Source organism: Pollachius pollachius (assembly GCF_949987615.1).
Source record: "Pollachius pollachius genome assembly, chromosome: 13".
Classification (NCBI taxonomy): domain Eukaryota; kingdom Metazoa; phylum Chordata; class Actinopteri; order Gadiformes; family Gadidae; genus Pollachius; species Pollachius pollachius.
The window spans coordinates 15,840,488-15,860,566 of NC_136946.1; the positions used below are offsets into that span (position 1 = coordinate 15,840,488).

The window sequence follows — 20,079 nt, forward strand, 5'->3', positions numbered from 1 at the left end:
TCCGTCCTTACTTGAACTGTCCTCATCCAAGCAGGAAGTGTTCTTCATGGCACACGACCCTGCGCATCCGGAAGAAGTCTGAGAAGAAGGAGAGGGAGGGAAAGAAGGAGATCAAGCTGGAGAACGGGTACAGGAAGTCCAAAGATGGCCTGGCCAATAAGGTTTCTGTAAAGGTCAGTGGATCATGGGATTGGTTGTTCAACGTATCGGTAGTATCTGATTGGGCGCTTCTGCTCTGACTTTTACTTCCTAATGGATTCGATTTTTCTTCGCAGCTTCTAAATCCCAACTACATTTATGATGGTGAGTTTGTATTTTTTGAGCTATAAATGTATAGAAATAGAAATGTAAATGCAGTCCTGTAAAGTAAAAACTTTACAGGACAGAAAATCTGACAAACAAAAATAAATTGATGCCAGGCAATATATGAATTCAGCCATTATAGGAAAATGTATTAAAATGAGCTAGTTCACTTAAAGATCCTTTGTTAATAGACCTCATAGTTTCATGAACCTGCTATTTGAATCCTCCATTTTCTGAATGTGTAAGATTGTGAGCATTTCATTGGTATACAGTCTAATGGAAACTGTGTCACACAAAAACAGACCTAGTCAAGTCCAAACTCCATATTGTCATAGCGAATATGACGCGATAATGTCAAACTTCAAATCTCGCTAAAGTAGCAGCTGTTGAATCTTACCTCCAGGCAAGATTCAACAGCTGGAGGCTCCAGCCCCTTTTAACGTCACCCACATCGGTTCCCTAGTATTTGACCCGTTAGCTCTGGCTATTAGCGGTGTGTGACCTTTGACCCTGCCATCGTCTCCAGTGCCGCCCGAGTTCCTGGTGCCCCTGGCTGACGTGACGTGCGACAGCGGAGAGAGCGTCACCCTCCGGTGTAAAGTGTGTGGAAGACCCCGCGCCTCCGTCACGTGGAAGGGCCCCCACCAGAGCCTCCTCACCAACAACGGGCGCTGTAGCATAGCATACAGGTATGGACAGCACACAGCTAGCATAGCCCGGGGGTCGCCCCCTCTGTTCCCGCGGGCGGCAAACAAAAAAAAACAAAAAAAACAGTTTCATTGATGTCAATTTATGGCAAAGAAAATATTTAATGTCACATTTAAAAAAACGAAAAAAGGAAAGTTCACTATCATGCGCCCTCTTTTCTGAACCAAGCTAGCGAGCACAACTTAAATCTGGAGCTAGCTGCTGGGTTTACCCTCAAAATAAAGGAAACATGAGGGAAAAGAGAAAGAAAACTTTGGACTTTTCACAATGATTGGTAGGAAGTTATTTGTTAATACTGTGAAAGACAAGTGTGTATGTGTTATTTGAGGGGAGATTAGCTTCCAGGCTAGCTACCCACATGGCAGTGATTCGAGTAACCCTTCATACGACAGTCACCTTGAAGTAGCTCTCGGGTTCAAAAAGGTTGGAGACCCCTGGCTTAGCACACAGGTGTGGATAGCACACAGGTAGCATAGCCTACAGGTATGGATAGCACACAGGTAGCATAGCCTACAGGTATGGATAGCACACAGGTAGCATAGCCTACAGGTATGGATAGCACACAGGTAGCATAGCCTACAGGTATGGATAGCACACAGGTAGCATAGCACACAGGTATGGATAGCACACAGGTAGCATAGCCTACAGGTATGGATAGCACACAGGTAGCATAGCCTACAGGTATGGATAGCACACAGGTAGCATAGCCTACAGGTATGGATAGCACGCAGGTAGCATAGCCTACAGGTATGGATAGCACGCAGGTAGCATAGCCTACAGGTATGGATAGCACGCAGGTAGCATAGCCTACAGGCAGGGGCGCTGCCAGGAATTTTGGGCCCTATGAAAGATTCTAATTTTGGGCCCCCCCCCCCAACATCTATCGACTGTTTTTTCAAAACAAAAAACATTTCAAGACATTTCAAAAAAAAAAAAAAAAAGGCAATAATATATGATATTATTAATTGCCATCCGCGGGCCGTGGGCCGTGCTGCGTTAGGCTGGGCCCTTAAAATCAGTACCACTTTTCCCCGCCAGGCAGCGCCCCTGCCTACAGGTATGGATAGCACACAGGTAGCGGGGGTCCCCAGGTGGAGGACCCCGAGCCAACACGCTAGGGCGTTCTAAACAGGGAGCATATGCCCATCAGTGGAGAATCACTGCCATAGGTCAGGTGTTTCCTCACAGGACGCTGATTAGTCTGAACCACTGACAGTCTGGCAATATGGATTCAATATTGAATCAATCGCATTGTGACAGCAACCCTCCCTATTCCCACTCTCTCCAGACCCCATTTTGAAAGCAATGCTTGCTGCAAAATGTCCACTCTGCAATTACCAGTCCCAATCTGTTATGCTGGAGCTTCAGCATTAGACGCTGCCTATATAATACAATTCTTTATTAGAACTTTTTTGCTTTTTCTTATTCTTGTATAATTGTTGCAGCTTAATACAATTGTATTAATCTGATTTTGACACCAGACAGGGAAACGGCATAATAATGTCATCATTATACATAGAACCAGTTTATTGTGTACTTAGTGATTTGTCGGGGACATGGAATGGGAGTTCTTTGGCCCACAGTAGGCGACTTGTACGCTTGGCCAAGGCACATTGCAAACACTTTTTCTTTGCGTATCGTACCTTAACGACGCTTGACTGCCAAAATGAGATTATTTGTGGCTACATATTTCAGTAAGTATCTTACTACACCTTGGTATTTGGACATTCCAGGCATCTAATCCCAGACTAATCGCCAGGGCCCCGCTCTCCCTAACGGTCGCAGAGAACAGGTGGTTGGGTTGAACTTTATTAAGGCGTGTGTGCTCAGAATGTCACTTGTTGTAGTGGCACTTGGGAGATGCCCCGATGGCATGTTCACCATTTGAATGTACCCGTGATGCAGTCAAAGTCTGGTGTAGAGGAACTGTTTCCAGGCTGTTTCCAGTGTACTTGATGAGGGGGAACTGACTCTAGATGTGGTTGCCGTAGCGATACCGGTGAGGCGACTCTGAGGATCACCGGCGCCGCCTCGGAGGACGATGGCTCCTACACCTGTGAGGCCACCAACGACCTGGGCACCGTGACGTCCACCGCCAGCCTGAGAGTGATGGGTACGGACCCCCCCCAGACACACCCCTACACATACAGAGACTCATCCCTACACACACACACACACACACACACACACACACACACACAGACTCATCCCTACACGCACACACACACATACAGAGACTCATCCCTACACAGACAGACACACACACACACACACACACACACACACACACACACACTCATCCCTACACGCACACACACACATACAGAGACTCATCCCTACACAGACAGACACACACACACACACTCACACCGCTACATCCCCAGCAGACACAGTCACACCCCTACACACAGCCACAGACCCACACAGACACACACAGACACCCCTACACACACACACACACACGCACACACACACAGACACCCCTACACACACACACACACACACACACACACACGCACACACACACAGACACCCCTACACACACACACACACACACACACACAGAAACACCCCTCCACACACACAGACAAACAAACCCATTGATCGGCCCTCCCGCCCACCCCCTGATGAAGGAGTGTGTGTGTGTGTGTGTGTGTGTTGCAGCTGTGTCTAGTGACGGTGTCCGGGTCAGCTGGAAGGACAGCTTTGAGTCCTTCTACACCGAGGTGGCAGAACTGGGCAGGTATGAACCCCCCCCTCCCACGAACACCAACAGAAACCACTCCAACATACCAAATAGGGACTTTGGTTTGTGACCTTTGGAAAAGAATTGCATGAAATAAATGTTGAACGTTATAAAATGTCCTCCTATTAACTTTTCTTCGAGTAACCCGCCTCCCCCTTGGGCCACCAGGGGCCGCTTCTCCGTGGTGAAGCACTGCGACCACCGCGGCGCCAAGCGCTCGGTGGCGGTGAAGCTGGTGAACAAGAAGCTGATGAGGAGGGACCAGGTCACCCAGGAGCTCAGCCTGCTCCAGCGGCTGCAGCACCCCCACCTCGTGGGCCTCCTGGACACCTACGAGACCCCCAGCAGCTACGCCCTGGTCCTGGAGATGTGAGTGACCTGCTTCTGTTTGGCCCGAAGAAAGGTCTTTCCTGGGTGGGGGCCAAAAGCCCCTCTTGAGGGCGGGGCCCTCGGGGAGGACTACTTGTTTATTGCAGCAGAGTAGTAGATGAAAAATGAAGTGTTAAGCATTTTCCTTTTGCTCACCACTCGGCTCCAATGTTATTTGGTCATCCTACCCGTGTGTTATGAGGTCATCCTACCCGTGTTTTATCATGAGGTCATCATACGCGTGTGTTATCATGAGGTCATCATACGCGTGTGTTATCATGATGTCATCATACGTGTGTGTTATGAGGTCATCCTACCCGTGTGTTATCACGATGTCATCATACGCGTGTGTTATGAGGTCATCCTACCCGTGTGTTATCACGATGTCATCATACCCGTGTGTTATGAGGTCATCCTACCCGTGTGTTATCATGATGTCATCCTACCCGTGTGTTATGATGTCATCATACCTGTGTGTTATGAGGTCATCCTACCCGTGTGTGAAGGTGTTTTCTCCTGCCTCTCAGGGCTGATCAAGGCCGTCTGCTGGACTACATCGTGAGCTGGGGGAATCTGACGGAGGACAAGGTGGCCTGCTACCTTCGGGACGTCCTAGAAGCTTTACACTACCTGCACAACAGCCGGATCGTACATCTGGACGTCAAAGTATGCCTTTGCTTTTTACTGTTGTCATATTGCATATATTAATGTACTGTTGTTAAAGACACAAACAAACGGATAACAATACAAACACTAGTCATTTATTCATGCAGTAATCTGAGGTCATATTTTCCTCTGTAGCTAGCGGTGTAGAAGTATGCGCGGTACGAAAGTGTTCAGAAATTCCCCAAACCGTGTCATCTTAAGCGAGCGCTGTTGTGTGTTCTCTAACATGGCCCACACGGTCTCTCCCCCCCCCCCCCCAGCCTGAGAACCTGCTGGTGTCCCAGAGCTCCGGCGGCCCGCCCTCCATCAAGCTCACGGACTTCGGCGACGCGGTGCAGCTCGGCGGCTCCCACCACGTCCACGCCCTGCTGGGCAGCCCCGAGTTCGCCGCCCCCGAGGTGGTGCTGGGGGAGCCGGCCTCCCCGGCCTGCGACCTGTGGAGCCTGGGCGTGGTCACCTACGTGCTGCTCAGCGGCGCCTCGCCCTTCCTGGACGAGAGCGCCGAGGAGACCTGCCTGAACATCTGCCGCCTGGACTTCAGCTTCCCCGGGGACTACTTCCACGGCGTGGGCCACGCCGCCCGGGACTTTGTGTGCCTGCTGCTGAGGGCGGACCCCGGCCGGAGGCCCCCCGCGCGGCTGTGCCTCCAGGAGCCCTGGCTGCAGGGCGGCGTGGCCGAGGTCTGCCTGGACACCTCCCGCCTCATCTCCTTCATCGACCGCAGGAAGCACCAGACGGACGCGCGGCCCATCGGCGGCATGAGGAGCTTCCTCCACAGCCGGCTGCAGCCCGGGGTGTGACCCCCCCCCCCGCGGCGGACAGACGGGCGGACGGCCCCTCGGCGACTCGCCCCCCGGGATCGGATCGGATGGGCCGTGGCCCCAGTGGGATCAGTGGTTAGACCGGTGGTTAGAGATGGTTTTCCGGCAGTCCCTCATCCACGTGATGCCGACAGCTGGCCGCAGAGTCCGACCCCCCCCACCTGCCTGAGAGGCGGAGCCTGTACGCCGATCTCTTCCTCTTTCACACGTGCTCCACTTCGCCCGATGAAATGATGACCTGTTGTTCAGGTCAGCCAATCAAAGCCCTGGAGAAGAGCCAACCAACGGGTGGATGTCCTTGTCTACTGCTGCTTGCTGTTTTCAGAATCAGAGCCCTTTTTTATAGTAAAGCGAAACGAAAAAAGTGAAAAAAATAAAGATGGAGAATGAAGTAATTTATTTTGCAAGACATCGGAATCGATCAAAAAAGACACGAGATTGAGCCTTGAAGCGACTGCACTGAGTAGCAGAGTTTCCACGGGAGAGCGACGCGAGCTAGGAACGGCCGAGCAAAGACGACCTCTGACCCCCCACCGCTGAGGGGAGGGAGGGAGGCGTCATCTTTTGGTCCTGTTCCTCTTTCACACTCAATCTGACTTTTAGACGAAGCATCCCTTTTGTTATATAAACTATGTATAGAAAGGAAAATAATGTCCATAGATTTTCAATTATTTGTTTTAAAACAAAAAAAGCGTTGATTAATGTTGGTCAGTGGAAGGCTGCCCTGAGCTTCCCCATGTGACCCCGTGTGCCGGTCAGGCAGCCAGTCTCTTTGCTGTCAGTGCTTCTTGTATGTGCCCTATCTACGATAACCATGACGACCACGTTGCACGTAAAACTGCGCTGCGCTGTCCGGCCTCCGAAAACGACAGACTTGACGTAAAAAGGATGGTGTTTGGGCTTTTCCTAGATCAAACGTTGCGTTGTGCACATATACAGATGTTTAAGCCTTACTTTGTATATAGACTTTGAACCGCCTTCGGAGTCCCCCTCCAAACTCCAAACGCCCGCTTTGGCCGTTGTGGCGGAAATGACTATTTGGGAGACCTAAAAATGTAAGATTGTGATTGTGTATCAGAGCCTTAGCAGCAGGGATAGCCCGTCAGAGGGGTGAATGCAAAGGGGGGAGGGGGATTGCATCGGGGAGGAGATTACTGTAAATGCACTCATCTTATGTTTCTTATTATGTGCAATGTTGCAGCTTTAACATTTTATGCAACTATTTATGAAGACATCTTGTTGTATCTGTAATAAATGTAGAGAAAACCATGTACTTGGTACTGCAAGTGATGCTGGTAGTTGTGTTTATTTAATCTGTGACAGTCAAGTATTATCAGTAAGGTGTCGATTTAACAGAGTATTTTTTTTATTTCATTATGTTTTAAACAACATAATTAAAAAACGTTTTGTCCTTGAGGCTTTATAATTAGGCATTGGTTCACCAACGTTGACATAGCTTTACAATGCAGTCTTTTAGAATGTTTGATTGTTCTAACATTTTGCTTAAGCTAGGTAAAAAGTTAAGACTAGCGCAATAGGATGTTTAAACTCAAATTCATATCACAGCTCTAAACACTTTGGGTTTTGGCTTCAATTGCCATGGACTTCAGCATTCTTGCTCATGTCTAGATTCAGTCAATAATGACAAATGCACCATAACTTTTCTTTCACCAATTACAATATCAAATCCCAGTTTTCTGAAACCATGCATCTTGTAAAAGGGCTAAACGGTTGTCGCTGTTCTATCGAGGTGGTTGTAGTGACGGCACAGAACCAATCATGAAACCGGGTCGTATTGATTCCTACAGGCATTATGAAGTCATCCTGAAACAATGTTCGTATTCATTCACTCCCTCCAGCTTGTGAAATATAACTGGTCAGCAGTTTTAAACGGCTTTGGTCTTTTTGGTCCCACACATGCCTTACACAACTCCCTGCTGATGCTATTAGGAAAAAGCTGAGGCTTTTTTCAAATAGCTGGATTGGATAGCTCATTTTGGTTTTTCATTCAGTATATATATGTTTATAAATAAGATGGTTGTTTTTACCTCCTCTCTTCTTTTTCTTTTTTTTATATTTCTGTGTACATAGCCTTCATACATATTTCTCTGTCATCATTTTTCGTCAGTTATTTGAGAATGAAATGCACTCAACGCATTTACATGACTTACTTAACAAAAAAAAGAATGTATCCATTTTTGATTTGTCAATCATGTTGTGTTTGTAAATATGTTGTGTTAATATTTGAAACATTATTTTGATTGTTAAAGAATAATTCCAGAGTGTAGACACCAATATTTTGCGAATTGGTTCAGTGTTGATTTTTTTTTAGAATCCTCTTGTGACTTACTTATTTGGTCTAGAAGGGAGGTTAATAGGGCAACCTGTGAGTTTGAAGAGAGAAGGGCAGTTAAGGGTTGATCATGTCTCAGTATGTTCAAAAGGATTTGATATAGGCCTATAATAAAAGCGATTTACACATTCAGGATCTGTAAATGTACAATGTCACAATATTGAATATTGACTGTTACATTTATATTTAGGGAATTTAGCAGACGCTTTATTCAAAAGCGACTTACAATAAGTACATTTTTCAGAAGAAGGAGACAATATATTGCTGTCGGTACAGTAAGGATGTTCATAGAACCAAGTGCCAAGCACTAACAAAACAAGCAAAAATACAACAAAGACATACAATAAGGGCGTACATTAAGTGCCAGGACGTACAACATACAACAAGTAGGAGGGTGGGACGGGGGGGGCTATTCAGAGTCCAGGTGAACTCTGAACAGGTGAGTCTTGAGTCTTTTGCGGAAGCGGTTGAGGGACTCTGCCTCCTGACATCGGCAGGGAGCTCATTCCACCATTGCGGTGCCAAAACAAAGAGTTGTGACTTTGCTGATCGACCTTTGCTTGCTCTTAGCGATGGCGGTACCAGACGTCCAGCTGAAGTAGTTGAGAGGAGCGCTCCAGCTGGGGTGTGTGGTTTGACCAACGCTTGGAGGTAGGTGGTGGGGGCAGTTCCACTGACCGCTTTGTAGGCCAGAACCATCATCTGGAATCTGATATGAGCCAGTGGAGGTCACTGAAGAGGGGGGTCACATGGGAGAATTTAGGCAGGTTGAACACGAGGCGACTCCTGCCACTAGAGTCAAGTGCTTCTGGTTGGGGCCACTGGGGTCCAGATGATGGGGTTTAGGTATTGAGGTCTGGAGGTCCAGATGATGGGGTTTAGGTCTGGAGGTCCAGATGATGAGGTTGAGGACTGGAGGTCCAGATGATGAGGTTTAGGTCTTGAGGTCTGGAGGTCCAGATGATGAGGTTGAGGTCTGGAGGTCCAGATGATGAGGTTGAGGTCTGGAGGTCCAGATGATGAGGTTGAGGACTGGAGTTCCAGATGATGAGGTTGAGGTCTGGAGGTCCAGATGATGAGGTTGAGGTCTGGAGGTCCAGATGATGAGGTTGAGGACTGGAGGTCCAGATAATGAGGTTTAGGTCTTGAGGTCTGGAGGTCCAGATGATGAGGTTGAGGTCTGGAGGTCCAGATGAGGAGGTTGAGGACTGGAGGTCCAGATAATGAGGTTTAGGTCTTGAGGTCTGGAGGTCCAGATGATGAGGTTGAGGTCTGGAGGTCCAGATGAGGAGGTTGAGGTCTGGAGGTCCAGATGATGAGGTTGAGGACTGGAGGTCCAGATAATGAGGTTTAGGTCTTGAGGTCTGGAGGTCCAGATGAGGAGGTTGAGGTCTGGAGGTCCAGATGATGAGGTTTAGGTCTGGAGGCCCAGATGATGAGGTTTAGGTCTGGAGGCCCAGTCTACCAGATGACTTCCCGATACTGGAAGGTTTGGTGTTCTGTGCCGGATGGAGGACATAGTGTGCATGCAGAGACAGAGCCAGCCAACTCGTGGCTGCTCGCAGGACTGGGGGGGGGGGGGGGGGGGGGCTAGCCTGGTCCCTCGGGCTCCATAGCCTCAGCAGATCTTTGATGGTCATGTCTTAAACATCATAACCACGCATGAGAGATAGAGTCCACCACAATAAATCATATGCAATGGGGTTTGCATCCCAAACGTTGTGGCATAGGAGGATGTTCAGTGGAGCTAGCTGGGAGATGAACTCAGGCTACATCTGCTTCTCTTCCGGAGGAGGTTGGAGCTGTCCTGGATGGCCATGTTAAACCTCACACATTTTGTGCTTTTTGGCCATCTCACTCCCCCCACACTCTCCCACTCAAGAGATATGAAAGGTAGCCAACAGTTAGTATAGTTATTAACCTTCCTCCTGTATTTGTTGTATCTTACTCCATCGCTGTAAATTGTTCTTTCCGTAAAATATGTTGCTTTATGTTATCCATTCCAACTCCATTGTATTAGAAATACCTGTTGCCTCCTGGGTCAATAATATGTGTTGATGCAAAGGGGGCGGAGCTTGGCCTATCCAGCCCTGCCTTGATGTCACATTTATTCCCAGTCCTGCGTTTGCTTACACAGACGAGCCAGAACTAGAGAACCCAACCACATTAGAAGACAGACAAAGCGTGCAAAACAGACAATCCTCCTTAGCCTGCACATGTGAGGTCAGACTCCTCTCAGGCTCAGCGACCGCTGGCCTCCGTCCTGGTATCTGAGGCTCTTACAGCATCTTTCCCTCCACAGATTAAAACCCCATTTTCACAGTTGAGCAGGATTCATCACAGATCCAACAAAAAGCAGCTCTCCTTCTCTGTTTCGCAACCAGGACTCACTTGACTTCAAGTTTCAAAGTTGCCTATGCCTCAATGCTGGCACGTTTGCTTTATAACCTGTGAACATCGTAGTTACAAATGCTTACTTTAATTTGAACAAGAGAAGGACTAGCCCCATACATATCCTGGTACTCATCATTAACTTTGTATGAAACCCATCATACTTAATGTGTTCATGGTTCATACAGAGCACCAAAGCTCTTATTGGCCAAGACTAAGCCTACAGGGTTTTTTTTTCCAAGACACCATTTTGCTATGTGGTCGGCCATATTCTCAACCAATTCTAACGTGACCCCGAAGGTCGCTGTTGCATATTTTTTACAACAAGTCGTTCATATATAAATATGGTTGATGCATTACATTGTACTTACCAGGCTGAAAGACGGATAGAAACTAGTCATTTGGGAGTCCTTTTAATTTAAAAGTGGATTCATTTGTTTTGTTAAGTCATCTGGTTCAGCGGTGATGAAGTCTGCGTTGGTTACCGCTTGCGTGGACATGATTCATAGTGGCCGCTCAACAAACCACTAAGACATTAGTTTACCTGAAAAGGGTCCTAGAAAATAGGTCACAAAGAAATGCCATGCGGGTACATGGGATTTCTCCTGTAAGACTCGGAGGGGGGGTTGGGGTTTGAAAATCTCTGTGCTTTTCAACTCTCAAATCCTACCTACAGCCCTTTTAAGTGTGGCCAACAGGTTATGTTCATGACTAAAGTGAGAAAATGTAAGTCTTTGCTGCAATAAACATGCTTAATTCGGCAACCAGGAAAAACTTATTCTAATTTATGAAATAAAGATCATCTGGTTTCTTGGTGGTGCAATTAAAAGTATCCACAAACTGGGTGAAGTGACATTTATTTCACCCTTCAAACATCGTACATACATTCAGACGCATCCAGATTCAAATTAAGACTGATTCTTTCTTTACTTCTGAAAGCTGCAATCGTAGCATAGAGAAGTATTGATCTAACCTCCATCAACATCACATTTTCAGGATATGTATTCATTGGGCACACAAATTAAATGTTGATCGAGGCCCTGTCCTGATGGTGCTCAGATGTGGCTGTTACATTGTCTTCTTGCAGACGTGAATAAAGTAACATGGGGCTTCGGTTTGTCCAGGGGTGTACGTCTTGAAATCTCCATAAACACTATGCTCCATCTTTCCATGGAAGCCGGCCATCAGTAGAGATTTAAAGCTCTCCAGACAGTGAGGGTAGTAGGATAAGCGGAATTTACTGCAGAACAAAGACACACAAACAAACATAGTTTGAATTGAGTATTGATCAGACTCACAATGTAAATAACGATGTCCTATGTTACCGATAGGACAAATATCACGAGTAGAAAATAAGGTTATAAAGGTGAAACAAAGTCATTATTAAAAACAACTTTCGGAACAGAAACTGTTTGATTTACCTGACTTCAGGTGAGCTCTGAACCGTCTCCTGTGGGACCTGAATGGTGTAGTCCAGGGTAATCATATGGGGTTTGTTCTCCACCCAGAGCACAGAGGTGGAAATGTCCTGAGTCAGGTCACTCTACAACAAAACAAAACAGCATTTATTATGCAAAATAAAAACACAAGAGAAACCTAACCTTTTCATCGCCATTGTGCTGCCCTAAAACAATGACTTGCTTCCACTTGCTGAAAAAAAAAAAAAGGGTTGTTCATGGTGAAATTGGCTCATGGACATTGGCCGACCGTTGACTCCCATCGATTGTTGTCCATTAACAAGTTGTCCTAAGTAGACCAGAGTTATATATACTTCCAAGCCTACAACAAATGCACTTATTGTAAGTCGCTTTGGATAAAAGCGTCTGCTAAATGCCCTAAATGTAAATGTAAATGTACAGCGACAATTTTTTATAATGTAAGTACAATTAAATACAAAAAATGTTCTCCATGCATTCAAGAATTCAACATGAATACAAATGTAATATATATACTGTATATATATTTTAAAAATGTCATTATTATATTAATGCAATCAGTTATCTTTATAACTGTTTAGTCCTTTGGTTCTTAAATTAATATCTATCCATCTGTAACTATATATCTATGTATAGAAATTATGTATGGAGATCAATTTATATAGCTCAGTGAATGTATCAATGCAACCAGAGAGCTTGCAGGCCCAACAGTGGATTGTTCAAGCTTAATGTGTAAAATAATTGTGTACCTGAGAACAACACGGCCAAGACAAGCCCAAACCAGATCAAAGCAGCACATTGCCGCACAAACTAGCCCAAACCAGATCATAGCAGTACATTGCCGCACAGACTAGGCCAAACCAGATCATAGCAGTACATTACCGCACAGACTAGGCCAAATCAGATCATAGCAGTACATTACCGCACAGACTAGCCCAAACCAGATCAAAGCAGCACTTTGCCGCACAGACTAGCCCAAACCAGATCAAAGCAGCACTTTGCCGCACAGACTAGCCCAAACCAGATCAAAGCAGCACTTTGCCGCACAGACTAGCCCAAACCAGATCATAGCAGTACATTATCGCACAGACTAGCCCAAACCAGATCATAGCAGTACATTACCGCACAGACCAGCCCAAACCATAGAGTGAGAGATCTCTCTATCACACACACACACACGTTACCTTGTAATAGATGTTTTTGCCCTGCGGTGCCCGGCCGGTCTCCAGGATGTAGTCGTAGTTGCGGTGGTCGATAATGAGGACCCCTCCTGGTTTCACCATGGTAGCGATGTTCTGAAGGGCCAGTTTCTGGTCACTCTGGTCCCCTGGAAGCATTTCAAAGACCAGTTCAGCAAATGACATTGAGTTTGTATTCAGACCAGCGCTATGCAAGCTTTCCCATGAATCACCTCTGCGGGCTTTGACTTGTAGCTTACAGTAATAACAGCGTAACACAGGGGAGGTTTAAAGAAAAATAGAGGAGAATCATGTATGGATTGCATTTTATTCACTCTAAAACCCATTCACACTAAAATGAAAAAAGACCTTTGAAATCAGGCAAATGGGCGAAAGAGTTTCCAAGGCAGATAACTGCATCAAATCCATCCCCTGGTTTTTGAATGTCTTCTGGTAGAGTCAGCCAGTTGGACTCCTCAATCACTTTGTGCAGAAACAGAAAGGCAGACTTCAAATATGATATATGACTTTGAGTCCATACTTAACACTATTAATATTGTTTTTTTTACAAGAATGACTTTCGTTACCAAATAGCAAGACAAGTAGAGAATAGTATGTTAACATAGGAAAACCAATAGTGAATACTATGTTTACATAGGAAAACAATTGTTATAAATGAACTGAAATAAATTGGTATTTTAACAGGCATTTCAATTCCATAGGCCTACCCCACTGGTCAAAGGCTGGCTCTTTTCTCCTGTCCCATCTGGATTTCAATGCGTACTTGAGCATTTTATCACTGGCATCCACACTCACCATCTTGAATCCATCCTCCAACAACATGATAGAATCAACTCTATGAGACCAAAACAATGTTTTTTTTATTTAGGTTATTATTTCCACTTGATATATATATATATATTTTTTTTTCTACAATTCATAGATGCAATTCATAGATTATTGTTGCACATATTTAAAAGGTGTGGCTTTTCAAAAGGAAACAATTTATTCAATAGTCTCATTGGGTGATGAAAAATATAAGAAATTACATCTTATCTTGTTCAACCTCAATGGGGGTTAAACCTACAGGATCTGACCTTATTCCCTTAATACAGAACAGGTTACCAACCAAATTACTCCTGAGAAGTTGGTAAACAGACGGCATCCTTATCTTAACTGGAGATTATACAAACAGGCTACGAAACATTATCCAAGTAGTTCAATGAGGAAGATTATTAGTTACATAGGCATAGTAGAATGCCGATCAGAACTGCAACTAACAGGTCAATCATGTGAATCATTTATTAGAAAAGTATTTTTCTTACATAAATTGTTATTATAAACAGTTTAGCCGATTACACATAAACAGTTCATACTAATAACACTGAGCAGATGAGATACAATTGTATGCGATACAAGGAGAATGTCCGTACAGGTGTTATATTGGTGATTTTATCGTGCAAATTATATTTTCCTAAATAGGGCACTTCGTGAGGAGAATAGCGACTATATTGCAATGATCCGTTATTGGTCGCTTGCTGCTGCATGGGGCTATGCACACATCAGCAAACTGGACATATCGGACGGAACAATGTAGCCCATGAAGCCGGCTTCGTGAAACATGTCATACCCCATTGCATCATGCTTTGTTGTCAGTGTTATTTTTTTTGTGCGCATGCTAAACTGAACCTTACCCAGTTCCACAGGCGACGTCCAGCACATTCTTCACACCCTCTTTTTTCAGCAAAGACACCACCCAAGTTTTATACTCTTGCGTTCTGCTCTGCGTGTCTCCGATGTACAGCTGCCAGACTTTAGCAGCCTTGCCGTCAGCATATTGATCGGGGAGACCTTCGGCCGCCACGCCGAGGGAGCGGGTCCTAAAAACGCTGTCGACCGACATGGTGATGAGGCTGCGAACGGATGAGCCCTACTCTGGAAGTTTCTTATTTGACTGCTGCGCTGAACGCCAGTGGTCGTTGGGTATCACTGTTTTACCCCAATGTTGTTCACTAACTTTAACCCAATGACACTCACCTATGATATTACGCCTCCTTTTCCATTGGAGTAATTGAGGGGTGACGCCCCTTCCGCCACCCGATGGTCTATGGCCCCTCACAGTGACAGAAACATGGGCTGCATTCCGAAAGTCAATCTGTACCTCGATCTCCATTGTATCCGCTGATGCAGAAGCGGCTCGACATGAAGCGAGCAGCTGGGGGCGGAGCATCCATCGGCGTATTCTAACCGGAAGTGGTTATTCTACCAGCATCAGCCATGAGGCTAGAAGATTTTGGTAGATTTTTTTTTTTTACTGTAGGCTATGTATCCACTATTTAGAATCAAAAGATAAAGAAAAAAAATAAATAAAAAAATTAAGAAATCCGGTAGCAATTAATTAAATAATAATCAAATAATTTGTATTATTATATATTATATACACATTATATATTGTATTATTTTATATTATTTGTGGCTGTTTATTGCACCTTACTGTTGGCCTGATCCAATTATATGTATTATTTTAATGCACTGGTTTGCATTAAGTGCGCAAAATACTCGGTGGCAATCGGGGGCCCCCACTACACCAGTGCTGAGGCCTTGAAGCGACTGCAGGCGGTCCCTCAGCTGGCCACGTGATGGTGCATGGGAGCAGATCTATGCGAGCAGTCCAGGGGGCGTCATCTGAAAAGTTTGTCACTGTAATTAAATTAAGACTGATATTTCGAGAAAACAATCAAATAAAATGTTTCTGGTGTGTCTACTCTGCCCCGAACTCAGGTTGCGTTATTCTGTGCATCCGGCGGAGTGTTGATGTGCGGGCGGTGAGTCCGCGTTGTAATGAGAGAGAGAGGGTTGAGCTCCTCTCAAAGTGTTTTCCTCTACTCAGCTTTTGGATGGCAGACCAGAAGAAGGCCATACCAGAATCAGAAATGAATGGCCTCATTTAACTGACATATAACTAACTCAACAAAGATATTAAAGAATCAAAGGCTTGCTTGAAACCAGCAGCCCAACACAGAGCATGAACTTAGAATTTAATGAATGTGTGCAATAAATGTACAGGTAGTGGGTGTATATAGGCCTACTTTAATATACTGTATCTAGCATGTATATCAAACTACGATGGCCACATTATACAAAATGTGTATATTGTGGCCATCGTAGTTTGATATACAATGTGAACCTTTAAAGATTCCCAAAAGAGTTCGAAGCTACAAAAGACGGAAAAGAGTCTCTGAAAAACGTTTGTTTTGCGTGACGTTATTTTTATTTATTTTTGGACTTCTGGAAACAAATGACAGATGAAAAAAGTATATATATACCAGGAAAAAGTATAATAAACCATAATTAACAATTCATGTAATCTAAGTAAAATAATAGTAACAACTTTGAAGAACTGAGAGATTGGTATACTGGTATACTGTTTTTTCCATCTGAGAAAGGCAATATTGAAACATCCATTTGTAAGTTCAATGTGTGTGTGGATGATGGCTGGTTGAGGAGTGGCGGAGTCTGGTTGGACTGGGGCTGGCTGGGGCTGCTCTACCAGTTGCACATTGTGAAAACAGTGTGCACAGGTTAAGCCAGGCATCTCCACACACACTCAGGGAGAGATCTCCTGCATGGCAGAAGGGGGCACCAAGCCATGTTATCATCATCGACGACCTACCGTAATAAAAACGGATTTCACCAGCACCCTGCTGCCGTGTGTTTGGAGGATCCCAGCTAAAGTCACCTAGGTGGGGTATGGCAGCCCCCTAGGTGGGGTATGGCAGCCCCCTAGGTGGGGTATGGCCACCCCCTAGGTGGGGTATGGCAGCCCCCTAGTGGGGTATGGCCACCCCCTAGTGGGGTATGGCCACCCCCTAGGTGGCGTGTAGAATGGTCACCATTGCGACGGTGGAGCCCAACGGGGGGCCTCTCCAAAGAGTGAGGGAGGACACACACGATGGACAGTGGGCTCCCAGCCCCAGCCCTTTCTCCTCTACAGCGCAGTGGAGCCCGGCAGAGGACGGGGGGGGCAGCCCAGCAACCGCCACAGGCAACCGTCTGCGGCTAGCAGCCCGTGGAGTCGGCCCGCAGAGGCCCAGGCCGAGCCACACCCCTGCCAGCCACCACCTCAGCCCAAGACCCGGCTCCACGGGGGAAAGGCCCTGTCACCCTGGGAGGGGCTGGCCCTATGAAGAGCTCCGGTCCACGAGGTGCTGCCACCACAGCCCCACCAGCCCCGTCCAGACAGGGATAAATCTTGTTCACAGACGATGCCTTCATTTATTCCAGGTTCACTCTTGTTACGTTAAGTCACGTTAGATGATTTCAAGTAGCATAACGTTAACTTGCTAACTTAGCATAAGCTAAGTCGACTGCCCAGTCGGCTAAGAAGATAATGATTTTTCAAACTGTCTGGATAACATAAGAGTTTACCATAAAAATTAGCCTCTGAAGAAAGACCGCTCAACAAGACAAGCATACAAAGGTTGAAGCGCTGTAGTGTGCGCTGAACAGAGGGCAAGCTCCAGTGGACATCAGGGAAACGTCCTTGGGGGCACAGCTGTAGATAGGAATGCAACTAGTCCTTTCAGAAATCCCAGGATGTAGCGTGTTATAGCTGAGAGTTAGCCGAGGCCTTCTCAGCCCCCCCCCCCCCCCCCCCCCCCCCCAAGGGAGATAAGCATGGCACAAACAGAGAAATGGTAACTACATAATAACTGAGAGCTTACAGTGTCATAGTGTCTTGAGAATACCATGTCTAATGAAAAATTCCATTACCACGTGGTTGTAACTTTCTAACGTTACTGTACACATAACGAAATATTGTAATTTATAATCCTGATGCTTTTGAGAATCGATCATTGCATAAAAATGTGATAACCGGTAGCGTCTGTCTAATTAATTTAAGAATTTCCAAATTGTTGTTTAGGACAGGAACTGCTTTTCCATACCACTTTTCGCTTCAATCCCCATAAGCTCTAGAAAGGCACGCAGAGAAATAGATTATTCCAGCTAGTCACACAATGGCAGGAAGGAAACAAAGCATTGTTTGGCGCTATCACGCCTCACTGTTGTAAACAACACTGAGGCCAAATGTGAAAAGTGTCTTTAAGGTATTGTGGAAATCAACAAACCTCATGAAACACATGAAAAACTGTCACTCAAAAGAGCCTGACGAGTGACAGCAGAAGCGAGGGGAACAAAGAGAAAGCAGGTAAATACCGTGGCATCTCACAGAGAGAGGCCGAGTTCTCTGACAGAAGCTTTTCAGAGAGGCAGGCGTTATCCAGGTAGCATATCCATTGGTCATATATTCAACCATTTGAAAAGAAGTAGCAGGACATACTCATTACTTCTCGAGGGCAGAATATTGTAGCACTATATAGAAAGTCATGCTTACACGTTTATTCTATGTCTTTAATAAGCATCTAAGTAGCACTATGCAAAATTTGATCCTTTATTGAAAGAAACCTTACTACTCCATTGATCCTGATGTGGAACAATAGGTATCTGTGGATATCTATAGTTATTCAAGGGTTTAGGTATTATTATTATTATTATTATTATTATTATTATTATTATTATTATTAAATGGACTTTTTGCAACTGGGTTGCAAAAACAGACATAGAATTCCCAATGTGTTAAAGAGGTGAGAAAAGGTAAACATGAAACTAGAATTTCAACATTGTTAAAGAGACAAGTAAAAGTAAATATGTATCTAACCTGTTTATTCAGCAGTGTGTTAAAGATGTGTTAAAGATGTGAGATCAATTTGCAACAGATCTTGACTTTCCAATAATAATAAGGATTTCCGCAGTACAAAGTGCACGGTACAAACAGACATTGATTTTAAGGCAAAGCAATGAGGTGACAGCTTTAACAAAAATAAAGGTGTAAGAACATTCAAAACAGCATTGACCTGAAGAGTTCAGGTAAATGTGAAGCTGGGTCCAGAGTTTGTTTGTTCAGTATGTCACCGATTATTGTTCAAAATCCAGGTACTACCAGGACAACCAACTTAAAGGTAATAAGCATGCCAATGTATCAAGTCCACTTATTAAAATACCTGTGACAGCGAAAGTGCTACACAGTGCAAGCTACAAAAAAAATCATCTAAACTATGTTTCACATGCCACACCAAAATATCTAAAGGGGAGTTACCCCGTCAAGCGGTTGTCAACAACTTACAATTGGAACCAAATCCACCTGAATTTAATTGCATGACGCCTACCGTTTCTGAAGAGTCCCTACACCTCAGGTTGGCCAGAACGCTGGCGAGGGCCCAACATGCTAGCAGAGTAACATCCCTCAAATTATAAGCGTCCTCCCAAGGCAGGAGAATGACCATCACAGCTAAGCTAAAGAAAGCTAGGAAACATGTAAATCAATATCATTATTTAATTCAGAATATTGATGTAAGGATCTAACCATAGATCATGATTGGATTAGCCCAGTCCTTGATGAAAATGATATTGCAGAAGTAATTGAGGTGGAGGACAGTACCAGTAATGATAAAGTAGATATTCCTGAGGGAGAGGAGGAGCTGCTGTCTCATATTAATGGAGCTCAGCCAGGTATTTTTCATGACTCGTGTTGTCTTCAACCAGTAGATATAGCTCAAGAACTCGAGGATCAAGAGTTTGACTCAGTGTTATGTATTGCACCAGCAGAAGGGAGCATCAAATTCAACTTCTTAAAGACATGACAAATGAAACAAAACGCTTTCCTTTATAATATCCAAAAGGGGCTCCTACTAATCGAAAATGAGTCTAGCTAAATACTTGTATGTTTGTTAAACGCAGATGGTAGATGTGCAAGAAACACATGTTGTGATGATTTAATTAAAAACTACACATTTTGAACTAAATTAGTTTTAAGTGTCAAGTAACTGCCTGTGGAAACAAATAGTTTAAGGTTATATGAAAGGTATAGTGCCCATATGAAGATAATAATGTAGCTTGTAGAAATAAGTTTGTTATTTTGTATAGATGATGTTGATGTTGGTCAGGACATCCAGCCACTCTCTATGGTCAAGGTATAAAGACTGAAGATAAAATAAGGGATAAAATAAACTTTACAATGTGCGCACATTGTGGTTCTGACAACATACAC

General features: G+C 44.9%; 2 protein-coding genes across 7 annotated transcripts in view; one reads left to right on the forward strand and one right to left on the reverse strand.

The window, feature by feature from the left end:
- Window positions 1–8,064, forward strand: part of trioa (trio Rho guanine nucleotide exchange factor a) — a 77,826-nt gene extending 69,762 nt beyond the window's left edge. For 3 of the 6 annotated variants that reach the window (XM_079750077.1, XM_079750079.1, XM_079750081.1), the window contains 8 exons: window positions 35–173; window positions 276–303; window positions 830–992; window positions 3,003–3,124; window positions 3,676–3,754; window positions 3,926–4,126; window positions 4,654–4,792; window positions 5,053–8,063. In XM_079750077.1, the coding sequence (XP_079606203.1) occupies window positions 35–173; window positions 276–303; window positions 830–992; window positions 3,003–3,124; window positions 3,676–3,754; window positions 3,926–4,126; window positions 4,654–4,792; window positions 5,053–5,592 (1,411 nt within the window). In that variant the 3' untranslated portion in view covers window positions 5,593–8,063. Of the gene's footprint in view, window positions 1–31; window positions 174–275; window positions 304–829; window positions 993–3,002; window positions 3,125–3,675; window positions 3,755–3,925; window positions 4,127–4,653; window positions 4,793–5,052 lie in introns of all 6 variants that reach the window. The other 3 variants (XM_079750078.1, XM_079750080.1, XM_079750076.1) reach the window with 2 other exon arrangements.
- A 3,165-nt stretch (window positions 8,065–11,229) lies between these two features.
- gnmt (glycine N-methyltransferase) lies at window positions 11,230–14,964 on the reverse strand. The gene is made up of 6 exons (XM_079749162.1): window positions 14,666–14,964; window positions 13,700–13,827; window positions 13,341–13,454; window positions 12,978–13,120; window positions 11,779–11,900; window positions 11,230–11,597 (listed from the first exon to the last, which is right to left on the reverse strand). Exons 1-6 carry the CDS (start codon window positions 14,872–14,874, stop codon window positions 11,426–11,428), a joined length of 888 nt encoding a protein of 295 aa, XP_079605288.1. The 5' UTR covers window positions 14,875–14,964; the 3' UTR covers window positions 11,230–11,425.
- Between the last annotated feature and the right edge of the window lie 5,115 nt (window positions 14,965–20,079).